The 20391-nt window shown below is 46.1% G+C and overlaps 2 protein-coding genes across 2 annotated transcripts; both read left to right on the top strand.

Moving 5' to 3' along the window:
• The first annotated feature begins 4906 nt into the window (after window positions 1-4906).
• Window positions 4907-8912, top strand: LOC147440643 (uncharacterized). Its single transcript, XM_086482510.1, has 5 exons — window positions 4907-5805; window positions 5924-5990; window positions 6109-6254; window positions 6375-8019; window positions 8559-8912. Exons 1-5 carry the CDS (start codon window positions 5628-5630, stop codon window positions 8701-8703), a joined length of 2181 nt encoding a protein of 726 aa, XP_086338636.1. The 5' UTR covers window positions 4907-5627; the 3' UTR covers window positions 8704-8912.
• Window positions 8913-14239: 5327 nt separating this feature from the next.
• On the top strand, window positions 14240-16003 carry LOC147440642 (uncharacterized). The gene is made up of 5 exons (XM_086483325.1): window positions 14240-14282; window positions 14697-14819; window positions 14894-14986; window positions 15144-15159; window positions 15403-16003. Exons 1-5 carry the CDS (start codon window positions 14240-14242, stop codon window positions 15533-15535), a joined length of 408 nt encoding a protein of 135 aa, XP_086339451.1. The 3' UTR covers window positions 15536-16003.
• The last annotated feature ends 4388 nt before the right edge of the window (window positions 16004-20391 follow it).

Below are 20391 nucleotides of genomic sequence, written 5' to 3'. Positions count from 1 at the left end.
CCCAGGACCAACCAAGCTCACTTGGATCACCCCAAGCAAAAATGTGGGGAAAAAATTTAGCACTTTTTTTCAAGCTGTCATTCTAAACGGAGAAATGTTAGAGCATGCTATATGGTTTGAAACTCTCAACAAACTATAGTAGATGTTGCAATGGCAACAATGAAGATTGAGACTATGCAAGGTGGTCATAGCCACGTGGTTGACCGACAATCCAATGTAGCATCAAGAAAGTTCGTGTGCATGTTGGAGAGGAAGGAGAGAAATCATTAGCAACAACATGATGGTAATAGGCTAGCTGGTGGTCGAGTCAATGTTATTGATTGTACTACTCCATAGTTCCATTGGTAGTAATATGGGTGTGCTAGCAAAGTAGTGGCGGCACCAATCTAGGTAATGATGGACATAAGAGCTATGTAAGGGAAGGGTTGGCATCACACATGCACTATCATGATGCAAGAGCTATGTAAGGAATGGGTTGGCATCACATATACACTATCATCACACAAGGGTGTGGGAGCGACATTGTAGTGTGGCTTGAGCGGGGCTATGCTCGGTGTGGCACGAATTAGAAGGAAGCCAAGGCAAGGTAGCACACAAGGGATAAGGAAGCATGAGTAGGGAGAGGCAAAAAAAAAGAGGGGGGATATGGGATAGTGTGTGTATCCGTGCACCCTTGTGGTGTGTCTCATATGGCATGAGTCAGTTTGTGCTCTTTGATATTGTATGTGCAATACATATACAACATGCATGTTGAAACATCATACATGCTGCTACCTTGGAGATGAGAAAAGCAATGAAAAAATGAATCCATGTTATTCTTTGCCGCAGTAGTGCACGGGTCACATACTAGTATGTTGTAAGTAATTTAGGGTCCTCATGCTTCAGAAGCGCGCGCAAGACAAAGTGGTTAGGACATGTGCTTCATAAGGCTGAGGTCACATGCTCAAATCCTAGATTACTTTTTGTAATATAAAGTACCCTAAATTACAAAAAGTAATGTAAGGTACCCGCATCCTAGATCTCCGGCCCACAATCCCCCACCGTAGATCCCAACCTCCCATGCCCGTGTTACTTAGTCCCTAGGCCCCCCCTCGAAACTAAGCACTATCTAACACGGGGTCTTAATGACCGCAGGGCGGTGGGATCAACGGTTGCGGACAGGTTGCGGGGATCTCGAGGAGAATGGACGAATGAAAAAACATTCAGAGCCTTGACCCGCGACTCCCCGCGTTAGAGACTCGAAACAAGACCTTCTCGTTCGCAGCCCAAGGCCTTAACCACGCGTCCGTATGGTTTGCGTGTCCCAAGGCAAAGCCTCTCTCTCATAAAGTGAACTTGGATAGCGACAAAAGTAAACACAGACCAAAAAAGTAAACATGGACAAAAAAGATAAACAAGGACAAATCAGACGACATCCGTGCTTCACAGTAAATGTACTTCACTTTAGCACCCTAGACCCCACCGCTTACACTACATTCAATACCTCGTGTTAGATAGTACTGAGTCCACAACATCTGATTGGAACCATAGATCCCCTTCGAGTGCACCTTGTGCCAAATAGTACTAGGAACCGAGGGGGCATTTTCCTTCCAACTTGATACTAAGCACACATCACTACCACATGTATAAGGTAACAGCCTTAATTGGCCATGTGCAGGTAATTTCCTTAGTGTAAGCGTAGCCACTCACTGGCTTGCTAAAAATACCACCTTAGCCTTTTAGAGTCATCCCCTTTCCACCAATTCAAAGCCAGATGAAATAATATCTCTAGTATTTTGCTTTATTAAAAAGAGTTGTACATTTTTTCCATAGCTCCTTGTTCCATAAGAATTTATTATACAAAGAAAACTCCATATGGCTTTATTAGAAAACTTGATGTAGTGCTTGGAGTTCCCATCCGCTTCCGGTCATTGTTTGTCATTCTTCTGCTAACGAAGTAGTTGCCTATTGTCAAGCTAGGTGATTAGTAAAATTTTGGTATCATGTCCTCAACATATGTGCCACTACCAATACGACTTCGCAACATCGGAATGGGTGTCCGGAGCTCTTTCACACACTAAGTTGAAGGGCACACACCGACAATCCAATCACGGATGTACTTACCTTTTCCATGGTTGAGCCCCCAGGAATGGGCACACCCATAAAGCAGTTGCCAACCACTTTTTGAAAAAGAAAGTGGGCCTTGGAGTTTTGAACTCCCACCACGTGTGGACAAGGTACCTTCATGGGCTATTCAAGGAGCCCAATCACCGTCGCTACAGGCAGCGTGAGAAGTATAATATATGTCCATTTAGTTGTGGATCCATAGGTGCCCAACACAAAAAGGGGCTCATTTTGAGAGCGGCCATGTAGGACCCTTGTGATGGACGGGTGCCACCAGTTTGTGAAGCCACCCTTAGTTCCAACTTTGCCTTGACTTTATTTGAAAGGAGGAAAAAGTCCAGAACATCAGAAAGGGGCATAGTTGCATAGCCAAGGCCTAGTTCGATTGAAAGCTATGTGTCATGGTTGGGAAGCATTGCGTGAGAAAAAATAAAAGAAAAATTTTCCTTGGTTTTTTATTTTCAACTAGGAAATTACAAACAGCTATTTATGAGCGCAGTTAGGAAAGAATCATAACCTCAAGCACGAACCAAACCTAGGCATCTCCCGATACCACCACCATGTACCTAAGCCATGTTGGAACAACATTTTGAGATCCTTCCAAGAGGGCTTGCCAAAAACATTTTCCCTAACCAAAGAAAATAAGGGCACACCTATTTTTTAATAGCAGCACGAGCATTCTCGTTCGCATGATAGAATGAGCATTCGTGAGCACTATCAGAGTCGCTTGTCTGCACTTGAACCCATGACCCGAGTCACGGAGGACAAACCAACCTAGCTTCTTTGGACAAAATAAAATAAAATAAATAAGGGCACCCTTAAAATTCTTCTGATTTTTAGGTAAAAATTTGAAGCATTTGATGATTTTCACCCTAAAACTCGAAAGACTTTTGCCAGTTTTTTGCGACGCAAGCTTGGAATCTAGCCGGGATTTTATCGAGGTAAAATACACTTTTTTGCGAACAGTGAACGTGGGGGAAGATAGCCATAATCATCTTTATCAAGATTTTGGACATTAATGAGTGATCTACGGTTGAGATTAGGCATCCGGCCACATAATTAGGGGCAATCTCAACCATCGGATAAAGATAGTGAATGCTCACGGATCGACGGCAATCTTGGCCGTTCATGCAAGTAGGCCTAGTTCACCCTCAGTCTGGACCTAGTTCATGAGCTCGATCCGATGGCCAAACCACCACCTCCACCTCCACCTCCCCCCCCCCCCCCCCCCCCCCCACCCCACCGCGCTCCATTAAAAAAAAAAAAAAAAAAAACTGATCTTATCCATAGATCCCCCCCACAATTACCTCGTGGCATTAGGAGAGGTGGTATTGCTAGATTGCCATGACAATTTTGATCGGATGCTCGCAACCATCCAATTGCCCCAGTCAACATCTGGTCCAAGAGTATTGAACCCATAACGTTCTTCGTTGTGATGCAACTCACTTCAAATGGAAGTTCTTTATGACTTGCACTACTTTTTGCACTTTTATCATTTTTGTGTGTTGAGGTCTTGGTCTTTGCAGCAGTCTTTGTTTTGTTTTCCTTATTATTCTGTAAAGGTGGAGGACTATGCTGTAACTTGTAGCCATGTAATTCAATGTTTTGAGTGTTCCACAGGCACACGTCCACTCCATCACGATCCCCCAAGCCCCAATGCACAACATTTGTCTTTTTTACAATAATACATCCCCTCCACTATATCTTCCACATTCATGGGATCTGCGGTGGGATCTCGAGTACTGAAGTAAGGGCATGGTCACACGAGGCTTAGTTTTTCATAAGCCTCGACCAAATCTGACCATGGCAGGTACGGATTTGTAGAGGTTGATGGGCAGCAGTGGGAGAGAGAACGGGAGTAGTGATCGGCAGCTAACCGGAATAGTTTTGAAACTATGCCTTTTTGGGCATAGTTACAATGCCTTTTTGGGCATGGTTACATAACTGAGCCGGTGAAAACCTGCAAAAGATTGCTTCGTCAGAGAGCTGGTCGAGCCGTGTTCCTCAAAACTAAGCCTCGCGTGACCATAGCCTAATACCCGAGATACCCTCCCCCCCCCCTCGTCACTAATTGACACCTCCATTTGGAGGTGGGATCAATGGCTCACAATCACTAGTTAATCGTGACCGTTGGATTTCCTACGGAATGCAAAAGATTCCCACTTTCTCGGATCCGAAACTTGAACCCACTATCCTCTCCCCCATGGGATTGACTCTAACCACTAAGCTATCGCGCATTCGTTGAAAGGTGTGTGTGAGATAAGCTTATAGATCACGGCGTCGCGGACAGGTTTACACCTAGTTCACACCGAGTTCACACCAAATTTGGTGTGGTGTGCAGGCCCTCCCCAGTTCACACCGTGTTCACGTCGAGTTCACACCAAATTTGGTGTGGTGCACATATCTCCGAGTTCACGCTTAGTTCACACCTAGTTTAACTGTCGATCGGACGGCCCGGATTGCACCCGCCTCGCGACGCCTACTGTGGGCCATTGATCCCACCTCCCTGGGGAGGTGTCATTTAGTGACGAGCCCCCCCCCCCCCCCCTCTTTTCTTCTTTTCCCACCTGTGAGGATTGGGCCCACAACTTGGGCATTGAGAGGTGCCCGTGCCTGTCTTCGTGAAATATGAGTGTCTTTGTCTTTTTATAGCGTGTGAACATGGTCCCATCGCACCGTGCCCGTGTGAACTATAGCTGAGCTATACATCCTCATGATTCCCATCTCTCATGTCTCAACAGAATTTGTTAGGTCTTTTCAGGAATGAATGAGTCAATTTGTTTATTACTATGTGCATTGTGGAATTCCTCCTTTTTGTTGTCTGTCTGGGTCTATGTAAGCCATCACACTTGCACATGTGAAAAATTATTAATGTAATGCAGGCAGCAGCTCATTACTTTTATGTCCTTGTCTGTCCTTTTTTTGGGGGTTTCTACTGCCTAGCTAGCCATGATCATTGCTATAAAAGAGTTGCTTTCTGATGCCACAAATGAGAGAGCTATAGTAGTGCAATTTACAAGGAATTCTCAACCATATGGAAGGCTTTCTTAATCTTCCAGGGATTGGAATGCATTAAGTGTATTGGAATGATAGTTCTAAAGAAAGCTATGATTTAGATCATTGGAATGCATTAAGTGTATTGGAATGATAGTTCTAAAGAAAGCTATGATTTAGATCTCTGAATTGTACTAGATGATCTACACATTATCTATGGTTTCCATGAATTAAGGCTAAAATATAGATAAATCATCTGTATGGTTTGGGCTTGTTTTTGTTCTGTTAAAGGGTCGGAGCCTTTAAATGTAGCCACAAAGACAATTTTCCTACTGCCTTGTAAGACTCTCTGTGGATGGATCCCCACATTCTTCTTCCAAACCAGAAGTCAATTTTCATCAATCAATCATCAATCATGCAGCACAATACGGAAGAGGATGTATAAGTAAACCTCTCTTTGCAATAGCTCGAAGAAATGAGTGAGCAGGCCATGTTAGGGTTGATATGAGCAGAACTGTGCTGCATCCACCATGGATCAAAAACCCATACACAGCTCACAAACCTATTCGAGTACTACGCCCCCTACAGCTGTTGCTCTGCCAAAGAAGGTGCAGGTAGTCTACTTCTTGAGCTACAGAGGTGGACTATTGGAGCAGCCTCACTTGATGGAAATCTCTCTTTCTTCCTCAAGAGGACTTTGCTTGAGAGGTGAATTTTACGATAATTGCTTCAAGTTGCTCAATCTACACTCGGTCATCAACATTAGAATCAAAAGATGGGTTAATCAAGCTATTTAATTGCCAATTTTGTCATGCTCTTATTGCAGATGTGAAGGTCCGGCTTGCGAGTCTGCGAGGGGTGACGCCGTCATCTTTCTCATGGTCGTACAAAAGGTATGGGCAATTGGTTGTATGAAACACATTTTTGGTTGTCCAACAATTCAGCTACTTCCTTCAAAATGATGTGTAATGTACTTAAATTGAGGTTGACTTGTGGAGTTCTGATTGACAGGAGTTATAAGGAGGGTTTTGTATGGCAGGACTTGGAGTCTGACAACGATCTTATCTTCCCGACGCATAATGGCTCTGAATATGTTATTAAAGGTTGCAGAACAGAGTCATCATGCACAATGGAGCAGATCCCTCCTTCTGCTCAAAGTAAGCTGTCCATGGATGTGTGTGCAATGCTCTCATATTTTCCACACACAACTTGAAGATTCTGCCTTGAGGCTAGTTTGTCAAAAACCATTGAGTCACTCTGTGTTTTGCATTTACCAGATGAGCATGGTATTTCTACTCAAGTGCAGCCGGCTTCTAGATTGGCAGAGCTCGCAGCTCCGACGTCCACAGCGGTTCAATTCGCCAATGGCATAAACATTGATCATGCCAACAACAAAATTATGGTTGAAAGCCCCTCTAACGCCTACTCTCATCGACATGATGATAACATCCCATTCAACCTTGGAGTGATAGAGGGGTTGGAGCATCTACATTTGGCCAAGGCAATTGATGTGAATTATGACTATGCAGAGAGCCAAGCATCGACGCCTTTGAATTACAGCAGCCACATTGCCAAGCAACATACCGAAAACCTCGGACTGAGTAAAAAGCTGAGCACTTCTAAGCTCCACCAGCTGAAGGGGCCCATCATAGAGAGAAAACCATATGATTCAACTGAATTTTCAGTCATCAAGCAGGTAAATCCTTCCTTGAATCCATGCCCTAATGTTGGGGCTGATGTCACAACGCAGACTGGCGAAGATGATGACACCGTACATATTGCTGATGAGTATGGGAAAGGTAAACTACCATGTCTTCCTGACTTCTACCAAACAGATAATTTTCCATGTCTGAAAAGCAGAGATGGTTCATTTTTCAAGCAAAAAGTGTCCTTACGAAGTACATTGATAGAGCTCCGCAGAGAGGAGATATCCCCGCCCCCTTGCTCGACTTCCTCCTCATCAATGACAACAACATCAGCACATTCAGCTTCAAGTAGCAGTGTGGTCAGCAGTAGTGTTGCTCAGCTTCAAAAACTCAACTCAGATAAATTGAGTCATGTTTTGGCCGAGGATCAAAAACTGCAAGAAGCAGAAATACTTTTATCATCGAGAGTCTACTCAGACAAAGAGGCCCCTCTTAATGAAGAACAGGCAATGGCAACGTCTAAGTCCCCGTTAGATCGCAATAGTCAAGGTAGGGAGACTCCCACAAGTCTATCTGCAGAATTCAGCGAGAACATATCCGCCGATGCTGTTGATGGTCACATCTGCAAGAATCAATCAAAATCTGCTTTGAGATCATCCAAAGTTAAGCCTTATGCGACGAGCTTATGCAGCAGCTCAGGCCGGTTTCTACATCTAGTTTCATGTGGAAGAGGGCTGGAGGTGATCAAGCCCGTAAATACAAGGCACATTCAACGAACCCCAAGCATGCGCTATATACATGGGGAGATGGTTTGTGAGGAAGCCTCGGGAGGGCAACAATCAAATTCTTTGAATGCTACCTCTCAGGAAAATTCATTCTTGGATGTATCTCCACTCAATGTGAATCTTGAGGGTGAGAGTGCAGCCAATTTAGACGCGTGTCCTCCCTTTTCTGCAAATCATGGTCCTTGCAAAATGCTCTGCAATGGTGAAGATAACCTTGTGGCACTCTCCCCTCAAGATGGTAATAGTCGCAGTAAAAGGCTGTGGCATTTAAGAGGCTGGGTTCATTCCCATTACAAGAAAAAGAGAGACCCAAAATCCAACAGCATCTCCATGACCTCTCCAGTTGATGAGAATGCTTATACATGTTTGGACTTCTTTGAAAAGCATATTGCAAGTACAAGCACAGATGGTTCAAATGAAGATTACAGTAGCTCACGACGAAGGCTTATCCGAGTGGGGAGTGCCGATTATTCATCTGGCACACATCAGAGGTAAGGAGCACTTTCATGAATCAAGGTTTTGTTTTGTTCTCTCTTCTCAAACACACCCAAGGGAGATGGTGGCATGGTCCTACAATACATAAAAATAACCGAGCACATGAGGAGGGCCCGGATGTGGGACCCTAAGAAGATGGCCACACAAGTGGTAAGGCGGCTTTCTCCTTCCATGGGTTTGCCATCTTCCATGGGTCAGCAAGGGTCATGTACTGAAAGGCAAAAGCCACCCATAGCATCCAATGTAACACAAGCTGAAACAATGAAGGGGCCTCACTGGATCCCCCTTTTTCTGACCACTGGAGAAGGGATAGCTCTTGGAAAGAGCCTTGCCATTAAAAAGACAACAATTGTGGGCAGCTATCATTCTTGGCTTGAGAGTGGATTTGAACCCACAACTGACAAACTAACTTGTTTGAAACTCTTGGGATCAAGGTCGTCTCTCTTAAATCAATTTCTGTTAATTGCCATCGATGCACACCCTTTGTCCTACTTGGATGATATACCAACTTATCATTTATCCTCTTTTGTTTCAGAAGCTCTAGCTATGGCAGCAATCCAAACGCACATTTCATCAATGAATGGATGGCCACCCCTTTGCAAGGGCCACAAATTGGAAGCAGGGAGTCAATCAATGTTGGTGGTGAAAGCAACCAGCTTGCATGGAGAAGAAGAAGCTAGTCCTTTTACATTGCAAAAGGCCAAGAACCATGGCAGCTGCAGATAAGCGCCATACAACAACAATGTTGAATGAGGACATGCATGGATAACAAAGCTTCCTTGTTCACATGAGCAGACTGCACGTTGTACATTACATCATTCAGCAAGTATCGACTTTGCATTATTATCTCCAATCTCATGAGTAAAGCAGTCTATTACGGGTTGCAAAATATATGCTTGACAGTCTCATTACTTTTTGTTTTGTTTTGTTTTCGGAGTGGGGCGGGGCAAGCCCGGCCGCTCCCCTTATCCACCATAAAAGTGGACAAGAAGAACGACCAGGACTATGCCCCGAGAAACCGAAGGCAGACGCTTGACAGTCTCATTACTCTCTCTTTGTGTCCTCCCTGGTTATACAGGTTTGCATCTTCGACCTTCAAAGTGAACCCCGGGTGGTGCACCTTGTGGATCTGTAGATGTATCACATGCACTCGATAGGAGGGTATATTATAACTTGTAGTAGTTCCAGATTTACACTTACAAGAGAGGCTATTTAATCAAACTTTCAAACAATAAGGCGTGGTTTTATTCAATTCCAAAACATGTGTAGAGCCAGCTTTTTTATTAGCCTTTTATTGCACCTGACACTAAAGGTTTTTTAAAAGGTGCATCCTTGGAGAAAGTGAAAACCAACAAAACAAGGTTCTAGCATCTGCCTAACATATTTAAGTAGCATTTTAGAATTTCCTCCACAAAGCCAGCATCCTTTAAACCACAGAAAGAATCAATGACGACAAGTGACCCTTTATCAACAAGCCTGTTCCGAAGCGTCCAATTCCTTGTGGGTAGCATGTAAGAAAAGCCAGCCAGGCCCATTGCCCTTGCCCTGCATCTTGATCAGTACGAGATGCGAGCAAAGAGCATTGGAACTAAGAGCCTCGCCTTGCGAGTTCTCACGAATTTCGGCTGCAAATGCAGTACAAAATGCATGGTAGCATTTGATATCAGCAAGAATATAAGATGATGCATGACAATTTTGTAACTAGTGGCAAGGTGATCCTCCTCCAGGCTGCGGATACCAAGCATGGAGCAAGCCTTTCACACAAACAAATAAACCCATCTTGGCTTTCTTTCAAATAGGCCAACAGCATTCACAACCGGGATTTATCATTTTCAATCAGGAACTTTGCACTAGAAACCAGTATATGTGAGCATTGTTGAGGGGCAAAGTATATGTGAGCATTGTTGTTGCCATTCTTCTGTCCGCATGTTGAAGCAGAGCGGGTGCCTCAAGACCGAAGCACAAACACTCCTCTCCATTGAGCCCTCCCTGAGCATCTGACAAATTTGTTGGGTATGCCTTGTGTGAACTCCCAAGCTGCGGCATGGGGGCCCATCCAAGCTCCATGGCATCGCTCAATGCTGAGTTCAAATCCCCTTTTAATTGATTCCCTAGTCCTTTGCTCTGGACATTTGGGTTTTGGATTGGGGGTGGAAGCTTCCATGGAAATGAATTGCCTTGTTTGTTTCTACACTGTAGAGCGGTTAAATGTCCTGCTTGCATACGGTCACTAGATGAGGAATTGTATGTTAGCCTCTAATTGCTAGTGATTTGCTTTGAACATCTGGGTTTCGAATTGTTTTGTGTTTGGCTACTTTCTAATAAAATATATCCATCATGCACTTTCTAGGCAAAACCTCTATGGCCCCAGTTCATAGTGAGCGGCGGAAGAAAACGCCTTTGCAAGCCTTGTTCCAGGCGGAAGGAACTATGGGAAAAAGCGTTCACAAAGGGCGGAGGTAGCACGCACTGCACGGGTTGCTTGGCAGCATGCGATTGGAGGCTATCAAAGTTGAAGAAAACGCCTTTGCAAGCCTTGTTCCAGGCGGAAGGAACTACGGGGAGGCGTTCACAAAGGGCAGAGGCAGCACGCACTACAGAGGTTGCTTGGCAGCATGCGATTGGAGGCTATCAGAGTGGAAGTACCGGAAAGGGGGGGGGGGGGGGGGGGGGGGGGGGGGGGGGGGAAATGAGGGTATAAGGGGTATAAGCCTCCCGAAAACGGTCACGGGAGGGGACCCCCCACCTACACACGCTAGCCTCACTCCACGCACTCGTGCACCGTGAGGACTCCATGCAAGGTTCCCCAGGGCACGCTATGACTTTCCGTGAGTGCGGCGGAGCCTGAGGCTACGTGGGGCTAGGGACCCGAAACGCAAGACCCCCGAAACGCAACACTGTCGTCGACCCATGGAACGCAACCACGTCCGAGCCGGTCCCGTCCGAACCGGGCCCCCGTGAAGGCAACTCGATCCGAGCCGGTCTCGTCCGAGCCGGGCCCTCCTGAGCCGGTGTCGTCCGAGCCAGGACCCCTTGAAGAAACACCTCGACCCGAGCCGGTCCTGTCCGAGCCGGGCCCACCCGAGCCGGTCCCGTCCGAGCCAGGCCCCCTGGAAGACAACACCTCGACCCGAGCCGGGCCCACCTGAGCCGGTCCCGTCCGAGCCAGGCCCTTGAAGACAAAACACCCCTCCGCCCGAGCCGGTCCCGTCCGAGCCGGGCCCTTTGAAAGCAAACGCGCCCACCACGCACCTCAACCTGACGCGCCCAGATTCTGGGGCGTCACACTTGGTATCAGAGCTGCAGGAAAGAGCTCCCCGCCCCCGTCCCCGTGACGCGTCCAAACCCCAGGCCGTCACCCGTGACCCGCGCCGGCCCCGATCCGAGCCGGGCACCTCCAACACAAAAAGGAAAGATCTGAGCCAGACAGGGCTCTTCATATCAAAAATCTGAACTACCAAAAACGCGACGGACCAATCCAACTGTGTTCGTCGCGCCCCAGCCACGTTTGTGGCCCATGCTGAACTGAAGACCCATTCAAGTCTACAAAGAGACCACAGGGCCCCGAGCTAGCCCTCCAAATGACGTCCACACAGGGACACACAGGGATCAGTTTGAAGATTGAAGGATCAGCCAAAGCCCTCATGGTGTCATGACGCGCCAAAGCTACTTCGACCCGAAGACTGCATCTAACCAAGAAACCTTGCCCGATTCAAGATTCGGCGATTGGAAACCAAAGCTGGTGTCAGTCTAAGTCTACAACGCGCGTCCCACATGACGGTAAGCTTCCTTGCAACTCCGCAAGTGCTGCATTGCGACGGACTCTCCTTCCAACTCGACTTTCTAAGAAGTCTCCACGCGGGCCAACGCAGCAGGTGGCTCCGCACACATCGGGTTACCTATTCGGGGAATGCTCAAGTATGGGAAATTCTACTTGGGTGTTCAAAGCATACTTTTTCAGCCTTCTGCCAAAAACCCAAAAAATACACACACTCATTTCCAAAAATGACAAAAACAAAGCATTCTACCTACTTGCATTCGGGTACAGTTTTTGCTCACTTGCACTTATATGCACCCCTTAGTCCCTTGGCCTCATGCATAGCCAAGCACTCTTTTCCCTCCGTTCGACGAGGTCGTCGAACTCTCTTCAACCGGGGGTGTATATAAGGGGTATGAGCCTCCCGAAAACGGCCACGGGAGGGGACCCCCCACCTAGACACGCTAGCCTCACTCCACGCACTCGTGCACCGTGGGGACTCCACGCAAGGTTCCCCAGGGCACGCTATGACCCTCCGTGAGTGCGGCGGAGCCTGAGGCTACGTGGGGCAAGGGACCCGGAACGCAAGACCCCCGAAACGCAACACGGCCGTCGACCCATGGAACGCAACCACGCCCGAGCCGGTCCCGTCCGAGCCGGGCCCCCGTGAAGGCAACTCGACCCGAGCCGGTCCCGTCCGAGCCGGGCCCTCCTGAGCCGGTGCCGTCCGAGCGAGGATCCCTTGAAGAAACACCTCGACCCGAGCCGGTCCCGTCCGAGCCGGGCCCACCTGAGCCGGTCCCGTCCGAGCCAGGCCCCCTGGAAGACAAGACCTCGACCCGAGCCGGTACCGTCCGAGCCGGGCCCACCTGAGCCGGTCCAGTCCGAGCCAGGCCCTTGAAGACAAAACACCCCTCCGCCCGAGCCGGTCCCGTCCGAGCCGGGCCCTTTGAAAGCAAACGCACCCACCACGCACCTCAACCTGACGCGCCCAGATTCTGGGGCGTCACAGAGGGTGGTGGAAGAAACTACTAAGTGCCCACTTCCTCCGCCTTATGTGAACAGAGTTGTCCAAATGGCACTTTTTCACTGAGCATGCTCCCTCAGCTTTCTTTCGTTGCCTCAGCGTGACCCCAACCTGTACTGAATGATGCATCAGCCACAAGAACCTTTGAATCTCTTGCATGTTGGCTGGCAAGGATGGGAGTCTAGAGAGTCATTATCTCTCAATCAAAGCTAAATGTAATTGGCATAAACAACTTCAAGATAGGGTCATTATTAGGCTTTGTCATGGGCCCTAGGTATGTGTGCCTGATTTTGAACCAATTTCTTTGACCGGAATCTAGCAAGATACCCTTCGCTTTGGGGAACGAAAATGCTTGTGGGAAAAGGCAATGCCAAGTGTAGCAATGATAGAAAGAGATGTTTTTTGGCATTGAAGCACGATGCTATGTAGAATCAGTACATATACGATGTGTGTGTGTGTGTGTGTGTGTGTGTGTGTGTGCGCGCACACACACACAGAAGAACCAGGAGGGGTGATTGCAGAGGGCTACAGTGCAAGGGTTTGCACAAGGGCGCGACAAAATTCCCAACAAGGTTGCAGGCTTGGCTGCTGTGAGGTGAGCAGCAAGGCAGAAGGGCACAAAAGGAGCATGAGCTTTTTTCTCTGTGTCTCCATCTGTCATTCATTGGAGCATGAGCCCCTAGTTATACGTTGAGATGAAGCCACGAGAGGATGGGTGGAGTGGAGGATGGATAGGGGAGGGAGAATGAGAAGAGGACGACAAGCAAATGTCGTACGAGCCAAGTAGGCAACAGAGAGCCAGAGGCGAAGCTCTTTCGTGTGCAAGCCTCAGGACTAAATAACACATAGTATTAATGAGGGGGGGGTAAGGGGATCGAGGGCAGAGAAGTCCCCTTACCTCCCCCTCTTTAATGCTATGTGTCACTTAGTGTCGTGGGAAGGGTTGTGGGAAAAAAATGGCCCCCGGATGGCAATCATGTGTCTCGAATCCAGGACCCCGGCCTTGAGAGGCTTATGGCGTAACCAACTTGCCTATGTGCATCACGTGCCTACACAGCGAAACATAAAATTCATAAATAAACTTGAACGTCCACTATTCTGTCCTTGTTTACTTCTTGAAAATCTGACAACGATGCGACTCTCGTGATTCGTGCTCGGAGTTCTTCGTCATGGATCCCAGGGCCAACACTTCAATTAATACCCCGTGTTATATAGTGCTGAGGGCAATGGGACAGGAGCTTAGCGGCATCCGTGGCAGTGAGACGATGCGCACGGGAGGATGGGACCAAGGAATCTGAAAAAGATTCCTACATATAAAAATGTAATAGATACTCTCAAACATTGGATATATGAGTATTGGGAGTCCAAAACTATTTTTTGGCCTGCTAAAGAAAGGCCCTAGTATTGGGTCAGGGTAGGCGTCCTTTAACGCATGCCGTCCACGTGGACGTTGTTTGTAAAGTCCTTTGCTGCAGGTGCTCGCGACGTGAGTTGTGTAGTATTGCGTTCAACACGTCTGTGTCATTGAGAGAGAGAGAGAGAGAGAGAGCAGCACGTATGTTGTAGTTGCATTTTCTAGTACAAGGGCACCACAACGCTTCCCATGCAGAAGCAGGAGGATGTATTCTCACTCTGATAAACAATGAGAGCACAACCCTGTCATGCATACATGAACGATCCAAGAAGAGGAGGAAAAATCTTAGTCCATCCATCCCCTACATGACCTTTTAGGGCCTTTTTCCAGCCTCAAGGCCTTGTCCCACATGACCTTGTCCTGACAAAAATCCGTACATCTGATTATTGCAAGCTGGTTTAATATGATGCAATGAGGCTACTGTAACTGGTAGGCATACCAGCTTCTGCATATATGTTAGACATCACAGTATAAGTTGCTGCATTACCTTCATCGAGCCTGGCCACCCATTCAAAAGACTGCCTACCAAGATCAACATCGCCCCAATTCCTCAATGCACCTAGCAATGTGCTCCATGTCACAAGGTCAAGCCCAAAAGGTAAGTTTTCCAACACTGCAAGTGCGGCTGTATGGTTGATGCACATTATTTGTTTAACCTAATACCTATCACAGATAATCTAACATGGAGTGCACTATTGACTGGATATGCACGGCAAGGAGACACGGAGCATGTGCTTCATCTTTTTGACAAAGCAAGAAAAACAGGTATTAAGCCAAATGAAGTCATGTTTCTTGCTATTCTTTCTGTTTGCAGCCATGGGGGCTTTGTTGGGGTAGGTTAGCACTGTTTTGAAGCTATGATAGGAGAGTATTCAGTACTCCCTGCATTGGAGCATTATAACTGCCTGATGGATCTCCTAAGCCGTGCTGGTCAACTGGTTAGTTTCTTAGTCCAACTAAACGTGACATATTTTTACAGTCTCATCTATATGCATGATGTGATCATGAGCAGGGGCCGACTGCAAATTTGCAATGTTGCATGCAAGCAACTCTGCAACGATGCATGTGTGCCATGTATGGTGTTCTTGTGTGTGTGTGTAGAAAATAAAAGGAAATCTATTCTTTACTGTTTTTGCTTACAGGCATACATGTGTACAATTATGAGTTTTCTTTATGTGCAGTTATGTCATGGCATCCTATGCTTCCTTTCTCTGGGATGTGGAAGACAATGAGGAGACAACCCCTGTGGCTCCTCCACCACCTGCCTATGGCCCGACGCCACCGGCTTCATCACCTTTACTGGCTTCTGCGTAATGTGTCGGGCAAGGCGATCTGGAGTTTCTCTTTCCTTTGTGACGGGTTGTTGTAGAGTGATGGACGTTTGTTCTCAGATTTGCACAGCGGGGTATTTGTTCCGTGTATAGGTGTTCTCGTGATCGGGTTTCCTTGAATGTGGGACTCTCTTTGGTAGCTCATGAGGGTCAAGTAGAGCAGGACGAAGCCCTCATTATGAACAACCTCTGCTGCTGGGTTTTCAGATCTTTGCTGCAGAGAGTGGCAAGGTCCCATGTGGTCCAAGCAAAGCATTTAAATGCAATTGTGGCCTTGTTTCGATGCGTAAGTTACATAACCGCTTATTAGCAGAGTAACCAATTTTGTGTTTTTCTAATGCTGTCGATACAAATAATCATTTGTAAGAGCAGACTCAGGAAGATTAGTAGTGTAATCAATATTTCATTGTAGCCAAGTGTTGACTATACAAATTTATCTTTATGTTGGCTTTGGAGGACTATGTGTAAAATAGCTCTCTCTCTCTCTCTCTCTCTCTCTCTCTCTCTCTCTCTCTCTCTCTCAAACATACATCTATGCTCGTGCATTGCGCCTTGGCGATGGATGTATAATTATGTGAGTCGTCCGATATCCATGATGACCAGACTAAGTTTCTATGTTATGGTCATGCATCTATAGCAGTTAGTGTGGTGTAGATTGATGGGATTGGTTGTGTGCGCAATATGTGTTTAACACTATGGACATTTTGTGCACCTGAATCATATGGCTTCCGTTTAGATAAATTTAGCCTTTGTGGCGTGTTAAAGTTTTTCTTTCTGCAAGCTGGATTGGAATTTGATGCAAGTAATTTGTACTGGGTTAAGCTGCGATGCAATGGACCTTGTTATGGAAAATTGTGATGCTAGGGGAGTGGAAGATGGAAGAGTTTGTGTTAAAAAAAAACAGCAGTAAAGTGATGTATTAAGAGAGAACAAAAAACTATAACCATATCTGCCCAGAGGCAAGGCGGTGACTACATATACATGTGAGAGTGGGAGTTCAAAATATCTAGTGCTGGGAGACTTCAGCAATTACAGTTTGTAACTTATCCGAAAAACAACGAAAGAGTTGGACACCTGGTGCTAACTCTCGTCATGAATGATGAAGCCCAAGAAGAACATTCTTTGTGCCGCATCCTCTTGTTGTTCTTGTTTAAGGTTGTGAATTGTAATTTGTCTACCCCAAATGTAGAAGTACAGGGAGAGGAGTTTGCAGATGATATAGTATTGTTTTGAGCATAGTCAAGAGGGCCCAATGGTTTTTGTCCACTCCCTCCTAGTATGATGATTCTTCTGCTGGCTGTCAAGCGGCACTCACTCGCTCACTCGATCTTTTGCGTCAGTACTAGGACAATGGTCCTACATACTTGAGCATACGAGATCCCCTTATCAAACAACTCAAGGGGCTAAGGCAATATCCTCTCTATCGATGAACTATAGCCTATGATGGGAGGTGGACCGGTTGCTAGTGTTGCCAACAAATTGAGCCACCCTTTGTCAAGGAGGATATACAAGCTCACCCAAGTAGTATTGATGACATATTGGCATTGTTGCTACATGCTTGCCTCGTAGGTGATCATGTACTAGTAGTCATGTGTAATCTGGAGCAGTTTGCATCTTGAAGTCTCAAATTGTACCAATTGAATGCAACAAGCACCCTTCTTAAGTGTAGCTTACATCTAGCCCTCCATATAAACAATGTAGGTAGGCTAAATGAATGAGCTCTCATAGCTAAATCTAGGGTAAAGGTCCCAAGTTAAGGATAGTAAAGTGTTTTGCTTGACATCTCCCGATGCAAACTCTCAAATTGTACCAATTGAATGCAACAAGCACCCTTCTTAAGTGTAGCTTACATCTAGCCCTCCATATAAACAATGTAGGTAGGCTAAATGAATGAGCTCTCATAGCTAAATCTAGGGTAAAGGTCCCAAGTTAAGGATAGTAAAGTGTTTTGCTTGACATCTCCCCTTCACCAGAGGGTTACAAAGAGAGAGAGAGAGAGAGAGAGAGAGAGAGAGAGACCTACAACTTGAAATTACAACTCACACCCGACTCTGCGAGGTGAGTATCCTAGCCGGATAAGGTTGGCCAAACCATCACATAGACTTGGGGAATAGCCCCTAAGGGCCACATGTCATACGAGTTGTCAAGGGGGGTTGAACCCAAGACTTTGGACACAAGAGGCTCTTGCTCTATCAACTGAGCTAGCACTCGCTCCGAAGGGAATTTTTGACCAACTGATGGCTCATCAACTTCACCTCATCAAGTGGATGCCGACAAAGATGGGCGTCGATTGGCATGAAGCTATGCACAAAGGACAATGCACAGATACAACCTCTGCATGTAACAAAAAAGTCCTTGTAAATTATTATTTAGGGGGCATTTAAAAAGCTCTATGAAGGCTTAAACCAATGCTACGACCGTTATTATGGCTTCACATCAAGCAAGCTAACTATTCCGCCTCGAGGGAACTCAATGTGTGAATGCCCAATTTTAATCGATTAGCTAAGAGCTAACATCATCACAATCACAATCGTGCACAATAAAAAAAAGAAGAAGAGGAGAATTTTCAAAGTCATAGGAACAATCCCAAAAGACCTGAAAGACCTATCTAGTGAGTCTTCAAGACCTGTTGCTCAAGAGCTCCATGTAAACCCACTTGAGACACTCTCTGGGTCACAAGGTTGCCCCTAAAAGGGAGAGAGAGAGAGAGAGAGAGAGAGAGCTAAGGCCATTGTTGTAGCACTATCAGTAATTGGTAGTCAAATTTCAAGGAGCAATTATGTTGGGCATAGCTTCACTTCAAGGCTGTATCTAAAAGAACCCATAATACTTGAAATCAATCTTCCTTTGATTCTCTTCTTGAGCCCATTGGACAAGGTGGAGAAAACTTTCCAACTATACAAGAGGCTGTGAATAGCCTTTAGTTTGGCATAGCCACAAAAAGTTTTGGACAGATTCTCACAATAATTCTCACATTATAACTTACCTCAATATCATGAGCTTCTGTGAGGGAGGCACAACATACCTAGCTAGGTACGATTAGGGGCAGGGGACCACCGGCCCGGTGGGGAGTCATCAGGTACTGAGAGGGTTACGGATGAAGGAATTGCTTGGGTATGGGTAGAGAGAGTAAATTAAATGCGAGGAGGCTTTTGTCGAAAACAGACGTCAGCAGGCAGCTAGCTCCACATGCATGACAGAAATGGCAGCAAGAGGGGCAAAGCAATAGGTAACCATACCCAGAAGACTCTTGAACTTTGAAGAAATTGGATGTGAGCTCCATCTCCCTCTCTCTCCATCTCTCTCACATCAGCTTCCGAAGACTATTGAGCTCTGTAGAAAAATTGGAAAATAAGCTCTCTCTCTCTCTCTCTCTCACACACACACACACACACACACACACCGACCTTCGATTCCCTCTGGAGTATCAGGTCCTGAGTTCAAAACTCGTGATGGGTCCACTAATTATTAAAAATTAACAGGTTAATCAATAATTAGTGATTGCGCTGAATAGTTCCCCGCTAATTATTGATCAGCTTGCTAGTTAAAATGACAAATGAGCAATTTGCTAGCTACTGCTAATCAGAAATTAGTGCATGTGGTAGTTAAGCGTATTATTCAACATAGCTTTGAATTTACATGCTCATCTCAGATGAGCCCACTAATATTCCTACTTCCTGACGACACCTTCACAAATCCTTCCATTGGCAGGCCCTCGTGATTCCTCATCTTGTTTCTCCAGCCTCTAGGTGTCCTGCTTACCAAATGAGCACTAGGTGGAGCAAAAGCCTCCAGGTCCAAGGTTTGATTCAATTCCGCTTGGCTACACATATGGCACAAAGCCCTATCCCATGGTTATATATGAATTCGCCACCCTTAGATGGCCTTCACATAGGCCTTCCAAAATGGCGGGCAGTCTAAATTGGAAGGCCCTCTATTCAAAAATTGAGCATTCCCATATGTCACGCGCTAGCAAGTTGCTGGGTGGGCCAAACATTTGAATTTTAGATAAGGACAAAAAAGTAAGTGATTATAAGTGGAAAGGTCTAATTGACTTGCACTAGGAGGTCAGAACTCATTTGGAGGGCCTTCTAAAATCAGGAGGGTGGTTCAAAGGCCCTCTAAATTAGAGGTGCTTGTAAGTTGTGCGTCACATGTAATACAGTGTGGAAGGTGTGTGAGAACGTATTTTCTAATTTGGAAGGCCCTACAAAAATACCTCTATTTGGTGTATGTGACTGCCCTCTTATCAGCTCAAGTTTGCCGCCTCCTCATGGAGGTTAGTATCTATGTTGTTTATTTTTGGTCGTACCTCTAAAAAAAGGTGAAAAGTCATAATTGGCCTACATAAGATTTTGAGACAAAGTCTGTGTGAGCCATTCCTCAAGGACACTCTTCATAGATACAAGTGAGATTCTCATCGCCTTTAAAGATGGTGCCACCTACGATGACAAGGAGAGAATTACGAACAGAGATAGTAAAGAGAAACATTTGTATAATTATATTTTGTCATTATAACTTTGGTCATTATAACTTTGGTCATTTAGGTATCTGAATTTACTAGCTCGCGCAACCCGCCCACGGTGGGTCTCACTTGCTCTTACCAACAGTACAACGGTAAGGCCTCTGTGCTTAGGCATGCCATCACTATCTACATAAGGCCTACGTTTTCTTTTAACAACCCCTGACCAACAATATCATCATGAATTCTTTTGCCCATATCACCAAGTGCAAGTGTACATGATTGCATTTGGCCCTTGCCTTCAAGATGCAAGCATATGTGATTGCATCTGGGGAGATTCCCTCACTTTGCATATGTCAAAAACAGCCCATAGCTTC

Source organism: Adiantum capillus-veneris, chromosome 15, assembly GCF_014529385.1.
Source record: "Adiantum capillus-veneris isolate H3 chromosome 15, ASM1452938v2, whole genome shotgun sequence".
NCBI classification, from domain to species: Eukaryota; Viridiplantae; Streptophyta; class Polypodiopsida; order Polypodiales; family Pteridaceae; genus Adiantum; species Adiantum capillus-veneris.
The sequence above is the reverse complement of the archived record's forward strand: the minus strand, read 5'-3'. Positions and strand labels throughout refer to the sequence as shown.

Bases quoted from the DNA above. Each gene is read 5' to 3' on its own strand.
- LOC147440642 (XM_086483325.1), top strand. From the start codon at position 14,240: ATGCCGTCCACGTGGACGTTGTTTGTAAAGTCCTTTGCTGCAG. The intron at 14,283-14,696 runs GTGCTCGCGACG...TCACAGTATAAG, and splicing joins TGTAAAGTCCTTTGCTGCAG to TTGCTGCATTACCTTCATCG. The intron at 14,820-14,893 runs GTAAGTTTTCCA...TACCTATCACAG, and splicing joins CACAAGGTCAAGCCCAAAAG to ATAATCTAACATGGAGTGCA.
- LOC147440643 (XM_086482510.1), top strand. From the start codon at position 5,628: ATGGATCAAAAACCCATACACAGCTCACAAACCTATTCGAGTACTACG. The intron at 6,255-6,374 runs GTAAGCTGTCCA...TGCATTTACCAG, and splicing joins GATCCCTCCTTCTGCTCAAA to ATGAGCATGGTATTTCTACT. The intron at 8,020-8,558 runs GTAAGGAGCACT...CTTTTGTTTCAG, and splicing joins TCATCTGGCACACATCAGAG to AAGCTCTAGCTATGGCAGCA.